The sequence below is a fragment of the Salvia hispanica genome, chromosome 6, assembly GCF_029641045.1.
Source record: "Salvia hispanica isolate PSC_SH4W2 chromosome 6, Shi_PSC_v1, whole genome shotgun sequence".
NCBI classification, from domain to species: domain Eukaryota; kingdom Viridiplantae; phylum Streptophyta; class Magnoliopsida; order Lamiales; family Lamiaceae; genus Salvia; species Salvia hispanica.
Genome location: NC_142697.1, coordinates 11,116,330 through 11,139,846, shown reverse-complemented (window position 1 = coordinate 11,139,846; position 23,517 = coordinate 11,116,330). Strand labels below are relative to the sequence as shown.

The 23,517-nt window shown below is 36.9% G+C and overlaps 2 protein-coding genes and 1 long non-coding RNA gene across 7 annotated transcripts; 2 read left to right on the top strand and 1 right to left on the bottom strand.

Moving 5' to 3' along the window:
* The first annotated feature begins 1,468 nt into the window (after positions 1 to 1,468).
* Positions 1,469 to 6,748, top strand: LOC125207149 (dnaJ protein ERDJ2-like). 2 transcript variants are annotated; one of them, XM_089061940.1, is made up of 11 exons: positions 1,469 to 1,632; positions 1,996 to 2,201; positions 2,298 to 2,393; positions 2,638 to 2,758; positions 2,873 to 2,979; positions 3,073 to 3,290; positions 3,678 to 3,855; positions 3,947 to 4,066; positions 4,531 to 4,617; positions 5,249 to 5,359; positions 5,651 to 6,748. In XM_089061940.1, the coding sequence occupies exons 2-11, from the start codon at positions 2,016 to 2,018 to the stop codon at positions 6,494 to 6,496; spliced, it is 2,070 nt and encodes a 689-aa protein (XP_088918066.1). In that variant the 5' UTR covers positions 1,469 to 1,632; positions 1,996 to 2,015; the 3' UTR covers positions 6,497 to 6,748. The 2 variants fall into 2 exon arrangements, with proteins under 2 accessions (XP_088918066.1, XP_088918065.1); XM_089061939.1 differs by having other exon boundaries at positions 1,988 to 2,201.
* A 4,097-nt stretch (positions 6,749 to 10,845) lies between these two features.
* On the bottom strand, positions 10,846 to 15,311 carry LOC125205580 (serine/threonine-protein kinase D6PKL1-like). Of its 2 annotated transcripts, XM_048104612.2 has the most exons (3): positions 15,156 to 15,311; positions 12,534 to 14,580; positions 10,846 to 12,115 (listed from the first exon to the last, which is right to left on the bottom strand). In XM_048104612.2, the coding sequence occupies exons 2-3, from the start codon at positions 14,408 to 14,410 to the stop codon at positions 11,263 to 11,265; spliced, it is 2,730 nt and encodes a 909-aa protein (XP_047960569.1). In that variant the 5' UTR covers positions 14,411 to 14,580; positions 15,156 to 15,311; the 3' UTR covers positions 10,846 to 11,262. The 2 variants fall into 2 exon arrangements, with proteins under 2 accessions (XP_047960569.1, XP_047960571.1); XM_048104614.2 differs by lacking the exon at positions 15,156 to 15,311 and having other exon boundaries at positions 12,534 to 15,143.
* Positions 15,312 to 17,340: 2,029 nt separating this feature from the next.
* LOC125205581 (uncharacterized) lies at positions 17,341 to 19,182 on the top strand. Of its 3 annotated transcripts, none has more exons than XR_007173787.2 (3): positions 17,341 to 17,755; positions 18,069 to 18,147; positions 18,531 to 19,182. It is a non-coding gene; the product is annotated as an uncharacterized LOC125205581 (long non-coding RNA). The 3 variants fall into 3 exon arrangements; XR_007173784.2 differs by having other exon boundaries at positions 18,069 to 18,155; XR_016132576.1 differs by lacking the exon at positions 18,531 to 19,182 and having other exon boundaries at positions 18,069 to 18,350.
* The last annotated feature ends 4,335 nt before the right edge of the window (positions 19,183 to 23,517 follow it).

Here is a 23,517-nt window from a genome sequence, read left to right as displayed (position 1 = left end):
ACAAATTATAATCATAGAATGGGCCATTGATTCGTTGTCTTATTTCGGTAAATATTTAATATAATGCATTAAGGAGGTGTGATCCGTTGCTAACTTTTTAAGATGATAACTCTGCTAACTCATCAACAAAGTGTATTAAAAATGTCAACAAGATGACATTAAAATGTCAACACATAATATCAACACAATATATTGAAATGTCAACAAAATTATGTGTTGACATTTTTAATACACTGCGTTGATGAGTTAGCAGAGTTAGCAACTTAAGAAAGTTAGCAATTGATCATACCCCATATATTGATTCGGTAAATATTTAGTAGTAAAATATATTGATTCGTTGTTTATTAAAATTACATATGTGTGCTACAAAATAAGATTATGTTGTTTTAATATAAGATATTTCAAAATAGTAAAAAACCATAAAATTTGGTCAAAATATGGCCCATCTCATAATTTAAAAAAAATATCGATTAAATTATAACTTTGACGAGTTTCAAAATTGTGCCATAGATTTGAATTTGGGGACAATTGAGCATGATGGACGTTGGGAACGATGACATAGAATAAATTATTAAATGACGTTGTTTTACTCCAAATTTATCTTTTTTACACAAACGTAAATAAAAGATATACAAATTAGCAATTGTTGAGAATAATTTATATAGAAGACGTAAATCTGGACTGGAACGATGTCGTTTAATAATTTATTCCACGTCATACGTTCCAGACGTCTACAACATACAATCCTGACATCCACGTCATTCTCAAATTTTCCCAAAATTAAATCCATGAGACAATTGAGAAAATCGTTAAAAATTATGATTTGATCGGTCATTTTCAAAAGCTACGTGATAGACCAGAATTTTACCAAACTTCGTGATCTTTTTGACTAATTGCCCTTTTAAAAGTACTGATATATAATCGTATGCCGAATAGGAAATGCTTCATTTAAAGTGAGAAGAGTGAAGTACATTGCACGTAATGATATCAGTTTTTATTTTTGTTGAATTATTTAGAACTTATACTTATTAATTGAAAATTATATGTGATACTACTCCCTCCGTCCCGCTTAAGAGACACGTTTTCCTTTTTAGTTTGTCCCAACTAAGATGGCACATTTCATTTTTTGGTAACTTTATCTCTCCAATTAATACACTCAACCACTTTTTCTCACTCCTATTAAAATATCCATTTTTCTTTATCTCTCTACTTTAATACTTATACTCACCTTCTCTCTCTCCAATTAAACACTTTAACCAATAATTCCTAAAATCTTGTGCCGGCTAAGCAATGTGTCATCTTAGCCGGGACGGAGGGAGTGAATGGTTATCTAAAAAGAGGCTATTTTTTCATTCAGGCCCATTATCCAAATTAGCCCATATTTAACGGGCTAAAATGTACATCTACATTGAAAGATGGGCCACGTGTTTGCTTCGAGTCCAAACTCTTCTCAGATGTTGAAACTTTAAACAAATCCAGGAAATCTCTACATCAGTTTCATCATCTTCCTAACTCACCAAAAAATTCTAGGTCTGATCGTTCAGCACCAGTTCTGCTTCCAAAGCTTCGGATTGTATTTCCGGCAGTTCAGCTCGCTGCTTTTGGGTAGAATCCCCGCAGTTTTCCGGCCAGGTATTTACTACATCAGTCGATTATTTCAGAGTTTTTCATCGAGATTTAGCTGCTGTATATGATCTTCTAATTCCGTATACACACATGTGTTAATTTATACTTTTGGATCTATTGGTTTGATTTTGTTGAACACTACATGCGTCCGTATGCATAAAATTGGTCAATCTTGAAGTTTGTGATTTGCAAAATTGGTTTTGGTTAGTCAATCTACTAGCTGTTCTATGTATACTATTTTCATAATCTAAGAATTTTAGGTTTTTTGGTTATGCATATGACTCGCCATTTGGATTATCTGTTACTTGATCTTGGTTTATGGAAAACAAAAATTTAAGTGATGTTTTATATTGGATTGAAGAATTGCAGTTCGAAGTTAGAAGCTAAATATGGCTGCGGCTGAAGAGAATAGTGCGCTGTTCCCAATTTTTGTGTTGACGATGATTGCACTGCCTCTAGTGCCTTATACTTTTGTCAATGTATACCTCACCTTCAGAAAAAAGAGCCAGAACATTAATTGCCGATGTTCAGTTTGCTTCCGCTCCGGGAAGTATCGGAAATCCATATTTAGGCGTGTAAGCATCTAACCTGACTGCGCGCTTCCTCCCAATGTCAGTTGATCCCGTTAATTTTATGTATACTTATCCTCTTCTGGTCCTGTCACATTTCAGATTTCGAACTTTTCGACTTATAGCAACTTGACGGTTTTGTTGCTCTGGGTGGTGGTTGTGCTTTTGAGTTTCTACATCAAACATATTAACACTGAGGTACATTCTCTTTCTTACTGTTCTACCCTCCATCAAAGTAGTAGGAGTAATTAATTAATGACATATCTGAACTGTAAGCTCTTTGAGGGGTAATGAGCATATTTATTGCATATGCAACAAGAAGGGGTTCAAAATATTTATCGAAAAACAATCAAGCTTGTTAACAACATTTGGTGTTGTTTCTTTAATGTTCTTTGTCTGTATAACATATCTATTCAGAATCTAATGGATCTTCATTTTGCAGATCCAGATATTTGAGCCATTCAGCATACTTGGATTAGAGCCTGGAGTGTCAGAATCAGAAATAAAGAAGGCCTATAGGAAACTTTCCATTTTGTACCATCCTGATAAAAATCCAGACCCAGGTTGAAGGTGTTTAATGACTGCAATTTATTATTACTGTTTAATGTATATCCAAGATGGAAACTGGCAGTATCCTTGTTCCAGTTGCTTACTGTATTTTTATCTTTCTTGTGCAGAGGCTAACAAGTATTTTATCGATTATATATCCAAGGCTTATCAGGCTCTGACTGATCCTATATCCCGGGAGAACTTTGAGAAGTATGGGCATCCTGATGGCAGGCAGGTAATTAATATACAGAGACCTTTGATTTGGCATCATCACCTTTCTGACAGTTTTACATGAGAAATCAGCTCAGTGGTTTTTCGCCCTCTGTAGGGCCTTCAAATGGGAATTGCTCTTCCTCAATTCCTTTTGAACATCGATGGAGCATCTGGTGGAATTTTGCTTCTAGGAATTGTAGGAGTTTGTATCATTCTGCCCCTGACAATAGCCGTCATATACTTGTCAAGGTCATCAAAATATACGGGGAATTATGTCATGCATCACACGATGTATGCTTATTACCACTTTATGAAGCCTTCATTAGCTCCGAGGTATATAACCATTTGCTGCACTCAGAATTTTACCTCTGACACTACATGTTTAAATTGTTGTCATGTCATGTTTTCTATAACTTGGTTGTATCTGTTAGACACACGGACCTAAAAATTGTACTCCCTCCTTCCCACTGTATTAGAGGAATTTCGTTTTGAGCACTCGTTTTGGAAAAATGATAATAAATAGTTAACATGCAAAGAGAGCAAAGGAAGAGAGATAATAATGTAGAGAAGAGTTATTTGGAATGATTAGGATTTTTGAATCAATTTGTGCTGGTTTGGAGTGATGAGTGTGTAATACAATGTAGGGTTATAGCATATTTTGCTGTTTATATCTTTGCAATGTTCTGGTGACAAATTAGTGTGTATCTAATAACTGTACAGCAAGGTGATGGAAGTTTTCATTAGAGCTGCTGAATACATGGAGATCCCAGTTCGTCGAACGGATGAAGAATCACTGCAGAAGTTATTTGTGTTAGTCAGGAGTGAGCTAAATCTGGACCTTAGAAATATCCGACAAGAACAAGCTAAATTTTGGAAACAGCATCCTGCTTTAGTAAAGGTAATGAATTATCTGTTGAGTTTGAGACGTTAAGTGCATTGATATATCATATACATTTCCCTTCTAATAGTGTATGTTTTGATGTTCACAGTCTGAGTTATTGATTCAAGCACACCTGACCCGTGAAACCGCAGAATTATCTCCACATCTGCAGCGAGATTTTAAGAAAATGCTTGCCCTTGCACCTCGTCTTCTTGAAGAGTTGATTAAGGTATTAGCAGTATATCATCTGCTTTATTGTACCCGTTTAGTTTGTAGCTTTTATGGGTATTTGACAGAGGAGTCCGAGTATATTAAAAATGATTTGTGATTTTACATGATATACTTTTGTTAGGACAACCATCCTGATGGCTTCCTGAAAGATAATAACATTTTTTTTTTCATTTTGCTACTTTGCTTTAAGTAATGTGTGTGGTTGAAAATAGAGATATATTCCACCCGTGTTTATTTAATGTTATATATTATATATAACACTTCATGAATCAGTTTCTTGATTCAAATCTTTGTTCCACCTTTATCTAAAGAGTTTATATGGAACAACTGTCCGTATGTTCCTTTTTGCTGTTGCACTGATGCTTCTCAACTTGCCTGGTTATTCTGAGGCGACTTTATAATCATATATGATAATGATACACATATCATAGATGATTAAATAGATATTATCTTCCTTTACAGATGGCAATCATACCACGAACCCAACAAGGGCATGGATGGCTGAGACCTGCAATTGGAGTGATTGAGCTATCCCAGAGTATGATCCAGGTACTTCCAGAGTTCCAAAGTGTTATAAAGTGACTTACTGTCCTACTTATTTGCTGTTATAAATGGGAGTACCTTTATCACTTTGACATGATATCCGTATCATAACTGATTTGTATCTGTTACTTCTTTAAATAGCAATTGATTTGGATTCATATACTTCCGGTTATTTGCATCTTTTTAGCTCAAGCCACTTAGGGAGATATCCTCTTTCTATTGAACGAGAAATCGGTCATCTTTTCTCTGATTATTTGGCCATACATTCTCATTCTGATAATAAATCAATTCTAGTTGTCATTGGAGAGGTTAAATCAAGCCCCCACTCTGTTAGATCAGAATGAAACTGGAATTTGTCCCATTAGACTCATTATTCTTGTATTGTGAATATAAAATTCTAAAGTTTCATAAACAAGGGACGCATTTGACTGGTAGCTTTTTACCTAATCATGTAGAGTAGAAGTCCTTAGAGTCAACAGGTAGTGAACTTTGCTGCAACCTTCTGGAAAAATATGAAATAGCTGCCTTCTTCAGCATTTCTGAACTATATTGATTCCTTTTTATTTTTTTGTCAGTTTTTTCTTACTTCCTTGAAAGATCTATGACTTCGTTGGAACTAAAGATGTTCTTTATGCAGGCAGTCCCCCTTAGTGCAAGAAAAGCAACTGGGGGTTCAAGTGAAGGTTACGGTCCATTTCTTCAGCTGCCGCATTTTACCGAAACAGTGGTCAAAAAGATTGCCAGAAAGGTCTCTCTCTCTCCCCTTACCCCTCTGCTTTTGTGTGTAAATATTTGAGTGTCCCAATGTCAAAATACTCAAGTGTGCATGTTGCTGTTGCAACTACATATTTGAAGTTGCTGACACCTTGGTTCTGTGGTCATAACCTATTTGTGGAAAGTAGGCTTCAGTGCATAGTTTTCTTGTTTTTTAACCAAATCTCTCAATGGCCTCATAAAACTTTTTTTGGCAGTGTTGGAAAATCTTTCATTGTATAGTCTGTTATGGTTATTGACTTCCTAAATCCTTGTCTTTGTTTAGAAAGTTCGCTCATTCCAAGATCTTCGTGAAATGAAACAACAAGAGCGTGCAGAGCTGTTGACCCAGGTTGCTGGCTTTTCTGATGCTGAAGCCCAAGATGTGGATATTGTTCTTGAGATGATGCCTTCCATTTCAATTGATTTAACATGTGAAACGGAAGGTGAAGAGGGAATACAAGAGGGTGACATTGTGACCATGCAAGCTTGGATTACACTTCGGCGATGGAATGACTCGATTCGTGCCTTCCCACATGCTCCCTACTTCCCCTATGAAAAAGAGGAGAATTTTTGGCTACTGCTTGCAGACGCATCGTCAAATGATGTATGGATGTCTCAAAAGGTTAATTTCATGGATGAGGCGACGGCGATAATTGCCGCGTCGAAAGCAATTCAAGAGTTGAAGGAGGGGTCTGGTGCTAGTGCAAAGGAAATTAAGATAGCAGTTAAAGAAGCAATTGATAGAGTGAAATCGGGTTCGAGGTTGGTGATGGCCAAGTTCCAGGCCCCTTCCGAAGGAAATTACAACCTGACCTCCTACTGCTTGTGTGATGCATGGATAGGTTGCGATGCAAAGTCCAATGTTAAGCTCAAGGTATTGAAACGAACTCGTGCTGGCACGAGGAACGTCGTTTCTACAGATGAAGTGCCTTCGTTAGAGGATGGAGCTGAAGACGAAGACGAGGAAGGCGACGATGATTATGATGATGATTACGAGAGTGAGTACAGCGAAGATGACGAGGATGTCAGGGGCAAAGATGCTAGAGGAGCTGTGGCAAATGGCTCGGTACATGATGATGCGAAGGGTTCGAGTTCTGATGATGATGGTTCAGAGAGTGATGGAAATTAAGCTTTTTCACTGTCGATTATCCTTTTTGTTACTAAAGAGTGTCACATTAAAATGACTAGATAACAAAGCTATTTGTTCCACTTCTCAATACTGGTAATTGGTTTTCGCCATTTTTGTGAGGGAAAATAGAACTAGTTAACGTAGTTCTAGAGATGGAATTTGAGTTGAGGATTTGTATCAAGTGCCATATATTTCCTCATAACGTCACATAGCATAATTTCTTACAGGCTTATAATTAAATAGACTTTGGTACCTTGAGCGCTTTTTTTATTTTTTAAATAATTTGAGCTCCATAGTTTCTTGTCACCTACAATCAAAGTTTTAGGTCAGGTATATTCTACTTTGGGTTGGTTGTACAATTGAGTTTCATGTTTTGGGAAGCTCTTTTTCTAAAATCCAAGTTTTATGAGAGTGGCAAGAGCTTCATGTGTCTCTCTTTATATAAAGTGGTATGAGATCTATGCGTCTTTCATAGAAACGCATGAGATTCATGCGCCTTGGATATATATTGAACCTAAGTTTGTGAGACACTGTGCGTTTCTCTTTAATGAAAGACGCATGAGCTTCATGTGTTTAAGTCCAAGACGCATGAATTATCTTATTATCATTTTACGTTACTAGGCAATTTGATGCACATACATAGGAAATTGTTCATCCACAACAACCTCTTGTAGACTTTTGCTGGGGTTGCAAAGAAAGTCTTAGAGCATCATTAACCCTGGCCTGGATCCCTTTAATTTTTAGGCCAGGCTACAACTCCTATAACCCTGCAGGCCCCAACCATTAAAGTTACAACATTCACAACTACATGCTATTTTACTCGTAAAAATAGAAAATTTTGAGTAATTATAATACTAAAATTTCATTTTTAATTCAAAAATTATAAATTATACTCCCTCCGTCCCAAACAATGTTTTAAAAACCGGACCGGCGAGCGAACCGGCGAGGCTACTGGTTCATGCTTCAACTGGTCCAACCGGTCGAACCATCGGTCGAACCGTTTTACTGTAGCATTTATATATATGAGTATATAATTAAATACATATTTATTATAAAACACTTGGTGTCAAAACATGTAAATAAACAAGCATGAATGCAATATATAATTTAATTTCAAATAATATATAGATATATAAGTATAGATAAAGCATATATATACCAATTCTTAACGAGTAATACTAGTAATGTAAAAATACATATTCATATGTTTATTATACTATGTATTAATTTTCATGTTATGAACACTTCTCCCATTATATATTCTTGTTATTTTATTTTCAATCTAAGCATTAGTAATTAAAACTTTATTTGAAAGTTAATTAAGATTTATTAATTTTAGTTATGATATAAAATATGTATATACCTTTTAATTATACATATACAATTAGTATATAGTTGATAGTTGATATAATATGAAATAATACATATCAACAAAACAAACTACATCCCACATTGAAAAAGTAAAGGCAAAAGATGGTAAAAGATGACTATAAAACAAGCTTTTCATCCCACATTGAAAAATGAAAGAACAATCTTGTGGAATACTTCTATAAAGAAAGACACAAATGATTTTTTAAGCTAATTTTTATAAATTCATAGGCCCAATACAAGTATGGGTAAATATGAAATGAAAGTTTAGTGTAAAATTTTTTTAAATTGATTTTTAATTCATTTTTAAAAATAAAAAAATTTGGTAACCGGTTCCCAGTTTTCGGTCCAACCGGCTGGTTCACCCGGTCCAAAACGGTTCAATGCTCCACTGGTTTTATATGGTGAATCGGACCGGAGAGGTCACCGGTTCGCGGCCGAACCGGTCCGACCGGCCAGTCCAAACCGGTTTTTAAAACACTGGTCCCAAGGAAGATGACCCCTTCCTTGGATGGCACGGGATTTTATGCAACTTTATTTTGTATGGTAAGTGGAGAGAGTAAAGTAAGAGAGAATAAAGTAGAAATAAACAGATTTCCATTTTAAGCAATGAGTCATCTTGATTGGGACAAACCAAAAAAAAAAGTGGGTCATCTTCAATGGGACGGAGGGAGTGCTAGAAATTAAAAAAAATGATCAAAATGAGAAAATCAAAATGAGATCTCCACTTCCCAATTCCCAAAATAATATAATAGATTATACTCCCAGTTCCCAACATAAAATTTACGCTCCTCTCCCTCTCCCTCTCCCTCTCCTTCATTTCTTCTTCCCCCCTTCTTATCTAAATTCCAAATACAAAACAATAGGAAATTGCGGCCTGGGTTCAGCCCGTACACCCGCAACGCCGGGACGAGCCGAAATCGGGCACGACCCCAGCACCAACAACACCGGGACGTGACTCAACTGGGCGTGGCTCCGGGCCTCTCTTCCGGCCCCTTAGAGATGTCAAGTGGGCCGGGCCGGGCCGGGCCCGGTGAGGCCCGACAGTATTTAAGCCCAGCCCGGCCCAGACCCATGTTTGTGTCGGGCCGGGCCGGGCCTAGGTTTTGGAATATAGAATGAGCCTAGCCCAAGCCGGGGCCCAGTTGGTAAGTGGCCCGGGCTGGGCCCGGGCTTGGGCCTGGCCGGGCCGGGCTTGGCTGGGCCAAGTTCAAAGTTTTAATTGTACTAACTAAAAAATAAGTGATTAGAAGGTTTCGATCCTAAGTACATTTGTTCCCAATCAGCTACACTAACCAAGTGAATAAAGATGGATATATATCATTTTGCATGCATATATTTAATATAGTAACACTTCAAAATGATGGGGGTTAGTAATGATGTAAAATGCATATTCCCATAAAATAAGGAATCAAGATTTTGAGACATGAAGTTTTATATATTCCCACAAATTTTGGGTATTGTATTAATAAATTACACACGCATAATTGTTATATATAATCCCCCAAATTTAGGAATCATAATACTATAATTATGAAACTATTTTTAATGGAGATAAATCTATAAAAAAAAACTAATATCTATGATTATGCAAATTAAATGTAATTATGAAAATAAATTTGTTATAAATTTTGATTTAGATTGAGTGATTGAATTAATTGATTATCTTTGCATAATTTTATTAATAAAATCTATGATTATCATATAAACATATAAATACAATTATATATATAAATAACTAATCAATCACTATATTTATGGAACTATATTTGATAGAGATAAATTACTGACAACTAATCTCTATAATTAAGCAAATCAAAATTACTATAACACAATCCATTATAGGATCCACTAATTTTTTTTAAAAAAAAGTCAATAACTAATCTATATAATTATAGAAAACAAATATGCAATTATAATACTCCATAATCATGCATTTAATAATAAATTAACTAGGAGATATGGTTATTAGATATATTATTATACATGAATAATATTCGATCTTCACCTAATACATATGTACACGTAAACTAATGTCTAATAGTATAAAATTAACTGCATAATCAGATTCTGCTGGGCCTGGGCCCGGGCTGGGTCGGGCTTTGAGTGGGCCTGGGCCCGGGCCGGGCCTGGGTTTGTAAAAAGGCTCAATTGGAGCCCGATTAACCTACTAAGCCCAGCCCAGGCCCGCACCATTTCATTGGTGGGTCGGGTCTGGGCCGGCCCATATCGGGCCGGGCCGGGCTGGCTGGGTTAGCCCGGCCCATTTGACATCTCTAATCCCCCTCCAACGCCCCAGACTGCAGGTCGGGACCCAGGTGCAGTCCGGCCCGCAGCGTTATTGATGCTCTTAGAAAATTAAATAAATCCATGAAAGACTCTATATGTGATTACAAGATTAATTTCTTTCTCGAAAATTCAAATAACAACATGCTAAGAACGCAATCAATTCATGCATAGAATTAAATCCTAAACATGAATTATACAATTAGATAGTTTATCATTTTTTATTCTCTAAATAATCGATGATGGCCCGATCTTCTCCACGTGAACGTCTTGATACTCAACGATGAATCTTCTGATAGGTATTATGATCTCTTGATGATCTAGAAAATGTATTCGTTGACTTCTCCTTTAGTAGCTGCGGACCATAACCACATATAGCATATGTCATAAATATAAGATTTTTATAATAATCCCTTAATTTACTTCTTAATTTTTGGACTTTTCTAAACTAAATTTTGGGTATTTTGTTTAGTGGTGTTTTCATCTTGCTCTGCCAGAAGCTAGATATCTGACCAATATTATGCATCTTTACAATCAAACTGGCATTCATCATTCACGATATGCATCTATAATATGTTTAATGTTATGTTACAAAATTTTCTTATATTCTTGAATGTGGTGACAGTGTGATCCAATTTACACAAATATATAACATGTTTATATTGAGTACTACCCCATATGGTTTAAGCAGGGGATGAAAAAAGTCTTTGTACACTCCCTATACCATAAAACATGTTCACAACAAAACAAAGAGAAGAAAAGTTTTCAATGGTATTCAACCAAACATTCACAAGTCATAAGTTGAATAATTTTCTTTCCATGAATTCTTGAAAAGCATCCAATCAAACCTTTCTCATGTTTTCTTAACCATCTGACCAAACATTAATTTTCTTTATGGAGGGGACTGTGAGAATGTGCAAGGAGAGTTCGAGTCAACTCAACTCGAGATGGGACATGGAGTAGCGACTGGAAAATTACTAGTTCCACCGTAGCATCACAGTAGTATCCAGTGCTGGCTACTCACAATAATTATATAGCATGGGACGGTCTGATGGGTCAAGAAGAGCATCACCTGCACCGGACTTGTTTCAGACGAGCGTCTTCTTACTATTCTAGAACAACTCGAATTCCAGATGTTCTTCACCGGCACTACAGTTGACAATCTTCGTCCCCTTGTCATGAGAGGGAGCCATTTGCTGATTCCCAACATCGTGAAACTCGGGGATTTGGGGCGGAATGGCGCAGCGAATCAGCGCCCAGTTCAAGCCCTCGAAGAACGGGTGCCTCTTGATCTCAGCAGCTCCGGTTTCTGTACCCAGCCTATGCTCTGCTTCCTTCACCAAAAGCCTTCGGATGAGATCCCTGGCCTGAAAACTAATAATAGGGGAATCGGGAAATCTCAGCGGCTGTAGAACTACGTTGGCCAGCGTCTCCTCGTTGCCAGCACCTTTAAATGGAGTCTTTCCGTAGAGAAGCTCGTACAGAAGAACACCAAATGTCCACCAATCAACAGCACTGCCATGACTCTCGCCTTTGATAATCTCTGGAGCCAAATACTCGTGTGTGCCAACAAAGGAGTTGGACCGTGCCTCTGTTGGCTCGGCTACAAGCTGAGGCAACGACTTAGCATGAGCTGCAGCATCAGCTTTTTGCTTCCTCGCTCCAGCATTGCTGGGAAATAGCCTAGCAGAGGTAAAGCACGAGACTTGACATGAAGGTCCGTTACAGAAGGGATCAATGCAGTTGGATCCTGCACAAGGACCAGAAGCTCGAGGTGGCTCCATCCCCAGCGCTGAAGATTTAACGAGCATCGGGTTGACAGAACATCTAAGTGACAGGTCGAAATCTGTCAGCATGATGTGACCATCCTCACGAACAAGAATGTTTTCAGGCTTGAGATCTCTGTACACAATACCAAGCATGTGTAGATATTCGAGCGCAAGCAGGACCTCAGCAACATAAAATCTGTAAGGACAAAACGTTGGAAGAAAATGATTAACGAGATAAAAATATTTAACGAACAACCAGTCATATTTTCATTTTCCTGAGTTATCTCTTTACAGCAGAAGCTCTAGTTGTACTTGTCTATATTTTGTTTGCTAGTGCCATCAACTATGTTGCTTTTCAGGCTTCATCATCCTTTCATATTGATTCATATACAAATGAATGAGGACAAATAAAGAGCAATTTAAATATTTAAATGCACAACACAGACCATACAATTTTATTTATATGTGAATATACGAGGACAATACAAGAAGAATTGAAATATTATAATGCACAGCACATTTCATATTGGATTATAGACATATGTATGAGGAGAAAACAAGAACAGTTCACACATTTCATTGCACAACGCAGAGCATAATACTGAATTCTATACCTTGCTTCTTGCTCTGGGAAATATCGGCCAGGCAGCCTCTGTCGAAGAACATGTAAATCTCCCCCCGGCGAGAATTCCATAACCAAGCATGATAAATTGTCTGATGTAAATTGTGCATAAAGTGTAGGAAGAAACGGATGATCCAGCATTTTTAAAATTTCTCTTTCTGTTTGAGCCCTGGGAATCTTCTTCCTTCTTGCCAAGAACTCGTTATCCATAACCTTTATTGCAAATGGGCAGTTTGTTCCTATCAGCTCAGCAAGATAAACAGTGCCTATATCCCCGGATCCAAGTTTTTTCAGCAAATTAAAGTGATTCAGCCCTAGGAAACCGAATTGTTTCATTATACGGTTAATTGCTCTCCATCTCATGTCCTTCGACATGTGTGGCCTGTTTCCATAAATCGACCCACTTATACCGCTCTCTTCACTGAGGCTAGTGGTGCTACTACTCAAATCACATATGCTGCTTGAGCTTTGGGAGATGTCCCCTTTCTCATTCAATTTCATTTTTATGTTTGCTTTATTAACTTGAGTAGCCCTATTCTCCCAGCTAGAAGGAATTGAATCTGATTTGCTTGCCACCAATGCCATGTGGTTCCCACCACCTGTAAAAGATTCAGCAGTAGTAGCTGCTGGAGGATTGTCATCGGAACCCACATTTGTATCCTTTAAAGCACATTGACACCTCTGACAGATTAATTGTCCAGAACCATGGTCCAAGCTACTATTTACTTCACCAGATGATTTTGAACTACCCTCAGCCGACGCAGCTACTTTCTTTGATTTCATTATGATGAGATTCTTGTTCCTTGTGCCTGTTCTCACATTATGAGGGGTGATTTTAGACAATCTAACGTCTTTATTGCTTCTCGCTGCACCTAACAAAGGTACAGTCTGTAATTTCGATTTTCGTCTCAATCTAGGTCCTGCCCTCTTTACTACTCTTAAGGAAGTGGCAGAATTCTTAATTGGACCACGTGCAGCATTTTTTTGGCCATCATGAGAATTATGATGAGGCAGAACTGACAATAAATTATGTTTTTCTTCAATTGTATGAGCAATTTCCACCTGTGTATCAACTTCTGAAGCTTGCGCAATTTCATTACAAACAGGAGACAACTTTGATTCCTCGAGTTCTGAGGTAGAAGGAATTTGGGAAGAAGAATGGGCACTCTGATTAGGGGAAACAGTCTTAGACTCTACAAGACTCTGAGGCTGCTTACTGGCATTACATTTGACATTTTCTCCATCCATGATAGATTTTTCAACATCATATCCATCACAATCAGCTACTCGATGACCAGGTTCACTAGATATGCTTACTATACTCTTCATATCTCGTTTGATGCGACAACCAGGAGACGAACTGGAACTTTGAACAGGTGAACTCTTGCACGAACGATGGCTCCAAGTCAAACTCCTAGAAGAAAAAGAGATACTTTCTTGAGTTGGAGAGCATCCAGATCCACCAGCCTCAGTTACAACAGACCTGAACAAGTTTGTGTGCTTTCCAGCTTCCGAAATCCTAGGAGAAGCAGATGTTATCGGCAGTCGTTTTATTGCAGCCATCTCTGCTGCCTGAGAAATGCAAAGACCCCTGAGCGCCTGCTTCAGAGAAACTGGTTCTGAACATCCATTTCCTGGAGAGTTAGAACCAGGAGACCTCATTGGCCTCTTTGAAGCGTTCCTCCATGACTCTGACAGATCTAAACTCTTGGATGTTCTCACGTTAACAGCTTCGAACAGCTTATTGATATCATCCTCTACGCATCTACTATAGTCTTTTTTCAGCACGGGTTGTGCTTGTGGCCTGTGAGTTTTACTAAACTCATTCTTCGACTCAATTGTTTCACAAAGAGCACGTGAAGAGCCCATTTCAACGTCTTGCTATGTGACTAATCACACGAATCTAAACCCACAACCACTGAAGCCTACAGAAGAATCATAACAGTGTATTCATGGTGACCAAATCCTGGCTATAATATAAAGGTTGCAAGAATTACAAAAACTCCAATTCTCTTATAGCTTCACCGGCACCTTAATCCCTGATTTAATATTCAAAATCTTCATCAGGAGTTTGCACCAGCAATTAACCAGATGAATACAACATAGGTAAACTGCAATTTAATAACACTTACTACTACAAACAACACAACTGAACATTTCAAAACATAAAGATGAATGTTTCAAAATGCATTTGAACACATGAACATAAAGATTTTGACTCGCTTTGTAAAGATAAGAAAAGAAAGCTTATGGCATTTGCTCTAAAGTCATTCCCTTTTATATAGATTTATGCATAATTCAGGGACAAATCAACAAATACAAGAAATAACTAGTCAATCAAACAGTAGCACCCTTTATGGAAAATCGTGAATATCCAGCAAAGCAATATAAACTGGACCATCTCCCATTTTACTTATCCATAAATGGGAATCCAAATTCGTATAGAAAAAATTACTCCTGAACAAGAAAGTTTCAAATTAGCTAATGAGCTCAAGTAAAATCTCTAGGAGCAGAAGAAAATCAAATAGTACTATAAAAAGAGGATCTTTTTGAAATAATGAGTAGAAAGAGCAGAATATCATAAATGAAGAGATGAGAAGTAAGAATGTGGCACCTGAAGCAACCATAGATCTACTCCCAAACGGTTAAATACAACGTAATAATCCAATTGATTGTTACTTTTTGAATAAGGAAAAGGAAAACCCTAAAGAAAGTGGAGGCCGGCGACAGGGATGGAGGAGATAGATGACATAACACTACTGTCTCTCTCACATGAATCTGTCGAGACTATTTTTTGGAGTATTTTTTATTTTTATATTATCTCTCTGTGCTTTTTGAATACAACATGTGGTCCCACTGAATGTGGTAGTGGGCCCGGTTAAACGTCTTTGGATTCGGTTTTGATTGATAAAACCAATAAAAATACTAATTAATGTTAAACAAGATTGCATTAATTTACAGCAACGTTACATCCAAAAACAATGGAGAAAATATGGAGCGTTTCTGGTCTCCTTTATCGCGTCGTTATCTTTGCAAAGTTTGATGTATTTATAACGGTATACCTTACCAAAACCACCATATCGTATATCTTATCGTAAATACGGTATGCAAAAAAGTCATATCTTTATTTGGTATATCGAACTTTGATATACTTTATTTTCGTTATGACGAATTTCCATACTGATACCGTACCTCATTTTTGGTATACCGTACCAAAGTTCGGTATACCTTACTTTTGCGGTATACATGACTTTCAACATCAATTAAAATAGAAAATTAGAGTTTTTTTAATATTATTTATATTTTATAATTTTAAAAATAAATTAAATATAATTCATTCATAATTATATTTATATTTCATAATAGATTTTATAATTTAAAATATTATAAAATATATTTTATATATAATTTGTGTTTATATTTTTGTGGTATATACCTTAGTTTACGGTATATACCTTAATTTTCGGTATATACCGAATTCGGTATGCAACGGTATGCCGCGGTATTTGAAAATTCATACCGTTACCTTACCGGAATCTTTCGGTAAGGTATAATACCGTACTGAAAGTCACGGTATACCGAAAATTCAGTATTTTCGATATTTTTTCGGTACGATAAGGCCAGTATTTCAATATTTCAGTATTTTTCCCCGGCCCTAGGTAAAAGCAGAATGCTGCTCTTGGATATAACGTGATCATATCATGTACCCGCTCCATTTTATGATATATATCTCCATTTTTAAGTCTCATTCAAAATTTCCACTTCTATATTTAGAAATAACTATCTTTCATATCTCTTTTCATTAAAATATTCAATTAATTTTTTTACTTTCTACTTATTCGACCAACAACTCTTCCTAAAATCGCAAACTATCATTTAAGAATGTGAACATTTTTAGTCGGACGAAGAGAGTAAATAAAAGGGTTTTTGGCTTTAAAAACCATAAACTTTGCCCAAATTCTGATTTTTCCCACCAACTTTGAAATTTGTTTTTTAAATTCACGAAATTTTGATTCGTTTGCTTCTTCCCACGGCAGGTCACAGGTGAAACCCGATTGGTCTATGTGTCATTTTCAATCCTATTTGGGAATAAAATCACAAGTGATATCCTATTTGACAATGCCACATTTCTTATTCAATTTTGCCATATTCACTTTTTCCCCCCTTCATCTTTAATGAATACCCATTTCCAATCCTTCATCTTTGCCATATTCCCACTTCACACCCTTCAGAGGCCTCCCCAAATTTCAGCGCCGCCACCCCGCTTTTGCTCCCCTCAACTACTCCGATCTCGACCGCCTCAGCCGCATCATCAGCGGCGCCGTCTATGAAACCAGCAACCAGATTGTAATACCCCATAACTTTTTAAAATAAATAAATAATAATATAAATAAAAGCTATTATATTTTTGGGTATTTTCAAAAGTATTTTTAAAATTATTTAATTGTGAATTGATTACTTGTAAACGTTTTGAACTAATGAGTTTGATTTTCAAATATTTTGCAGGTTGTCTGACTTGACCGAAGATGCGCCCTAGCAAATTAAACAAGGTTTTAAGTGTTTGTATTTGATTTATTGGGTGAAATTAATAGTATTAGAAACTTGATATGAAATTAGAAAAATATTAGAGCAATTGTGTGATGCCTTTTTTATTTGTGCTTATATGTGTGTGTTAACTAAATGTTAAAATAATATATGTGTGTATCACGTCCATATGATGAAAATAATTAAATAAAATTAGATAAAGAAATTAAATTCTATTTCCTAAAAACACACACACGCTAGAATTAGGATCTAGATTCTAGAATACTCCCACACACATTTCACCCAAACACACACTAAATATCTCTCTCTAGAATTCTCTATGAATCTCTTGATCTCTCACTTGGATCAACAGCCAAATCATCACACCTTGTCGTTAGGTTGCCATCGACGTAGCTCCCATCATTAGACCTCCCCCACGCACTCGGCCGTCTCCGACAGCTACCGTTCGTCGCCTCTCCGGCGGCGAGTTTTGCTGCAAGCAGCAAAGTTTCCCCTCTTTTCTCATGGCGTCTTCCCCACTTCTCTAACCTCCATTAATGGATTTCAAGGTTGAAGCTTTGTTTCCCCAAACTCAAGTTTCTTGTGAATTAAGGGGTGGCGCATCCAAGGCTCGAGGATGGACAACCTAAACCAAGCTTGAGGAGGTTATTTTGAATTTCAGCTTTCGAGGTGGGGTTTACTTTATCTGTAAGCGTAGTGGTTATATGGTTATAATCATTGTTGTGTCGTGCGTCATTCATATGAGCTTATGGGCCCACGAGGGGTCAGATCCACGAGGGATCATATGGGTCGCTGACAGCCCACCAATAGCCCACGAGGGGTCAGGTCCACGAGGGACCGAGACTAGTCTCATATAGATGTCAGCAAAGTTGAGATGGTTCATTATGTTATGATTCATTACACAATTGGTTATAACTGCTTGCAGCGTATTCCCCACTGAGTGTGCTTGCATACTCACGCCCCGTTATTTAATGTTTTTCAGGTTAAGGAGTCGGTGACGGGGCAGCAGTCAACGTGGTCCACGGTCTCCCAGCCACTATGTTTGACTAGTAGACCCTTTGGTATTTGGGTAAAAGTGAATTGTGTGGAGAGTAAACTTGATAACTTTTATGCTATTATATTTTGAATGATGTAGGGTTTCAATCCGATTAAGCAGGATATTTTATTTTGGTTGGAATACTGGATGAAGTATCTATATTTTTAACATAGTGATACATTTTGGCATAGATATCTATATACACATATTTCAGATGTTGGAAAAATATTCTTATTAGTGTTCTTTAAATTTTTATATATATAAAAAAAATATCTCAATGATGATTTTTCTTTTAAGTTTATAAAATTGTTCCGTTTTTCTTCTTTCCATTTAAATTCTGAATTTTAAAAATAAAAGAAATTAGAATTTTAATATTCTGAATTTTAAAGAGTTCGGGGCGTTACACAGATGCAAGGCGGCAGAGACAGACGGAGATGATTTCAAGAAGGAGAAGAGCGATGGAGAGGGGAGATTGGCTCACACGCCGGTGAGGCACCGACAGGTGTTATGTGTGTAAAGAAAAGTGTAAAAGTAAGAAATCATGACATACAATCAAGGCAAAGGGGAATCCTGAGATGATAGAGTTCTCAACGGAGACAACGGCGAGCTGCACGGTGCCGAGGTGGCCGACGAAGATTTGAGTGTCGGTGATGAGCCGGTGGAGGTGACACAAGGGTAACAGTAGTAATGTCGGCAACGGATCTTCGCGAGATGAAATTGAACAGGAGACAGCGTGAATTGAACCGAAGCTAGACGAGAACGGAGGCTGGATGTAAGATCCCCGATGAAGATGGGAACGGTGGTGGTTGCATCTGATCGCTCAAGCTACCTTCAATTCGACGGAGGAAGCAAAGCTGCGCACGACTGTGAGAGAGAATTGAGACAGAGCTGAGAAAGAGATTTGGCAACATGAACTGCAGATTGAAGAGATCTCCGTGAAAGAGCTCCAGAATCATTGTATTCATCTCCAGAAATTTTCTTTGAAGATTACTTATTTAATTTTAACTTTTAATTCAAAAAATAGTGTTATTTCACGGTCAAAAAATCAGTTTCCAAGTCATGTTTCCGATTGTCCACGTTGGACAATTTTGCACCGGAGATTTGGTATTCGGGTCGGGTTGGAAAATAGAAAACAAATCAAAAGTTCATGGTTTTAAAAACCAATCTTAAAGTTGGTGAAAAAAACCGAAATTCGGGCAAAGTTTATGGTTTTTAAAGCCAAAAATCCTAAATAAAAATAGTACTCCCTTCGTTCTATAGAAATGGAGTAATTTTGTTTTGGTACGTTCCATAGTAGTCGAGTCATTTCCCTTTTAGTAAAAGTCAACACATTCTTCTCACTTGCTATACTCTCTCTTACTTTATGCTCTCTTTATCTCTCTACCTTTTTCATTTCATACTTTATTCTTCTTTTCCTAAACTCACTAAACATAATTTTTTTTTTAATTTTCGGTGTTGAAAAAAAATGTCTCCACTTCTATAAAACGTATTTTCTACTCACTAATTATGTTTCAGCAAAACATTATATTTATAATTTTTACAAATTTTGATAGCACATAATTTCACTGGGATTAACCATATCGAGGCAACAAATATAAGCATTTTTATCTTAAAATGACTTGAATATTTATGTTAATAAAAAGAACAAAATTATAAACAAGACAAAATTACAATTCATAGAGGTGAACACCATTCTCATTCTACTAGTGATGATGACTCCAAATTATGATCTGAATTATTGGAAAATATCAACAGATAACAAAAAAAAAAGCAACAAAAAATGTCAACACAATATCTTTGGTTGATGTTATGTTGACATTGTGTTGACATTTTTTGTTGTTGTTATATTCTAACAATGCAGATCATAATTTGGAGTTTGTACAATATATAGAGTTTGCATTTTATCACTAACCTATACCCTTACTCATATACATCAATTTATTTACAACCCTACCATTATGACCTATCATTACAACTCATTAAACACTAATAATAATGTGGGGTCCTACTACCTATTGACACTTTAAAACTATTCTTCTCATCATTTCTCTTACTTTACCAATTGTGCATTAGTTCTCATATCATTTCAATTGCCCTTATTTTTATGGGACGGAGTATATAATTGGGCAAATTGCCATAAAACTCACAAACTTTTGCGATTTTTTGGTCTTTCCCATGAACTACGAAATTAGTATACAAAGTCATGAACTAATCCGGACTATGCGAATTTTCCATCCGACCCGACACTAATATTTTCCCGTAAACTTATGCAGACGTGGCTAGTTTGAATTCCTACGTGGAAATGGCAGAAAATATTTTAGACGAAAGTACACGACCGATTTAAGAGAAACTGCCTTAAAAGTCATGAACTTGTAAAAATTCTGGATTTTTCTATGAACTACAAGTGTAGCATACAAAAATTCATACAAAGATAAATTTCATAGTTGTGATCGGCCCCTCGTGCGCCTGAATTTCTTACCCACTAAACATGTTAAACAGATAATTGTATACTAGAACGCAAATAATTCATGCTTAAAGAAAATAAATCCTAAACATGAATACTATGATTTAGAGTTACCGATTTGATTCTCCAAAGGATCTTTGATTGCTTGCGTCTTCTCCATGTGATGATCTTCAATACTAGACCACGGATCTTCTAACTGGTTCTCGAACTGTATTTTGATATCAGTGTGGACTGATCTTATCAAAATACTAGGACTTGAATAAAGAAGAAGAAAGGAGAAAATTTCGTCCTCCTTGAGAGAGAGAGGGGACAGAAATTTCAAGCAAATAAAATTGTGTTTATGTCTCTCTTTTATTCTCCTATTTATATTAAGTTACATATTGGGCTGAGTCGGGGATCTATGGAAGGTTTTGGATATGGTCTCCCCCAACTAGCTTTTTACTAATTAAATTGAACCCACAATTTAATATAAGCTTATATTGGATTATTATTATCAGCCACTACAGTAATTATATTGAATGTCCATCCAAATCTGAATTACAAGTAATCCAAATTTCCGTTTTGTTTATTGTTTATTTCATGCGCTTAAGATATAAATGTCCATTAATTAATTAATGTCTGTTATAGACTTAATTAATTAACATATTTCATTCCAAGAGTGGACTCAGCAAGAAACGCTTATTTATTATTCATGAAATAATTAAATTCCAACTGACAGATTCCGAATAAACCTTGTTCGAGCTCCTCTTTCAGGACATTATCAAACGAGGCTCACCTCGCTCACGATTCAACATAATAGCAATCCTAGCACCGCTAGATATTAATTATCACTACCCAAGATATCAGGATTATTGGGTTGTGAAAAACCCACACTATTTGATAAGTAAAAGTAATGCATAATCAATAATGTATGCTCAATGCTATCGTATGTTGATTACGAAATGGCAGTTTATCAAAACCTAGTCAGTAGATAGCATAAAGACACGTCTTGCTGTTAGATCCATTCAGTTCTATATCACACCAACGCCATCTTATTTCAGTAAGGCTTAGAAATAATCGGACTGACATTGCAACCTCTTGCGATAGGTAGCCAAAGCCTCTCTAGGTTGTGAAATTCTTCTTTCTCTTTTGCAAAGCATTGCATAGAACCGACTGTAGATACCTTAAAGTGGACGTCGCCCATAACCAGTCTACTAAGCAAAAAACTTAGGCTTTGTTTGCTTCTTATACATTTAAATGTTTAAACAACATCTTATAAATGCACGAGCAAACACAATGTAATGATATACTGATTCTATTCGTGCAAACTGCTCGAATAATAATGAATCGGGTTAAAAGTGGTTTGTAGAGTTTTTCGTATACAATCAAGATTCTATTCGTGCTCGAAACATGCTTTTCAGTATACCAAACCTAACACTAAAAGGGGCTGAAAGCTCCTTCAACCTACTCTGACAATGGAAAACCCTATTGACAGGCCGCCCTTTCCTCTCTCGTCTCCTTCCTCTTTAAAGCTAGGTGTGTCGTCGCGAACTGCTCAAGTTGGGTATTCGACCTGATCGGGTCAACCTACCTTTGCCTATTTCACCTGCAATGATGCGGGTGAGTGGATCCGGTAAAAGCTCAGGCTGATCAAGCTGAGTGACTCCGACTCGAGTGAGGAGAAATTGAGAAACTGAAAGGGATGCGACATCAAAAAAAAAACCTTAACCCACTAATATTATTTGATTAGTATAGGGAAGTAAGGATCGATCCCACAGATATACGGCTTGGGGCTTGGCTGCTGCCACGCTTTATTTTAGGGGGTGGGTTAAGTATCTACTGGTGCGGAAAAGAAGGAACTAATCTAAATTGAACAACTTAAACTACCTAACTGATCAACTAAGAAAACATTACTACAAAAAGACAAACAGAATAAACGGTCCCTCTGCAAAACGGTACGAAAAGCAAATTAACTTTAACAGAATCGTCTTCCTCAACAAATCAGCGTAAAGAAAACAAAGCAGCAACAGATCTGAAAAGTTGAAGAAGACGAAACAAAACAAAACACAAAACTTAAAATTACTTCAACGATCTACGCTACGACAACGTAAAAGAAGAACTACGGCTAAAGCATGCAGAAGCAAAAAGAAAGCACATAGATCTAAAAGGAAAACAAGGACTCAAACAGAAAACAACAAATCTAAGCTAAGATTCAAATGAAAACATACGAGAGAGCATAATATCTAAAGATCAAAACATGAAAACAAGCACAAAACTAAGGAAACGAAAACAGAAACTGGATTTAACTAAAACAGAATAGGAACAAGAGTCAATACATGAAAATAAAACATAACTTGACTAAGAAAGCTGGAAATTGTTTCATCACCCCTTCTCGGAGTGGAATTACAGAACGGAAACGGAAATGGAAATATGCCAGAACAGCAAAGAAACAGCTAACTACCAGCTACTCTAGACGTAACCAAGTGTGTGCGAGAGATTGAAAGGCTTGGAAATGAAGAGAACTTTGATTTCAGCTCTGGAAGAGAGCTAGAAATCCTACCTACTCTAAAGAGAACCCCCCTAAACTACTAAGCAAGAAATGAAATATGGAGGAACTCCCTTCTCTTAGTGTGCAAGGCTCCTTTATATAGGGAGGCGTAGGGCTCTGATCCCTAGGGTACCACCCCCTTGAAGTGACGCTTTTTCCCTTCACACCTTAGAGTGGAGTTCATAGTCTTCTCTCCAGCACAAGGTTGGCTGGCTCTGGTTGGAATATGACTTGATCAGTTCAAAAGTCGCCTCTTTTCTCCTCTTTTCCCAACTTTTGCTTTCGCCCTCTGGAATGATGTGATCTTCGGTTTCTGGAGAAATCTACACACACCTGGCTCAAAAAGGGTCGTTAGTTTGCTGATTTCAGTGCGGTTTTGCTATAAAACACATGCATGAAACAGG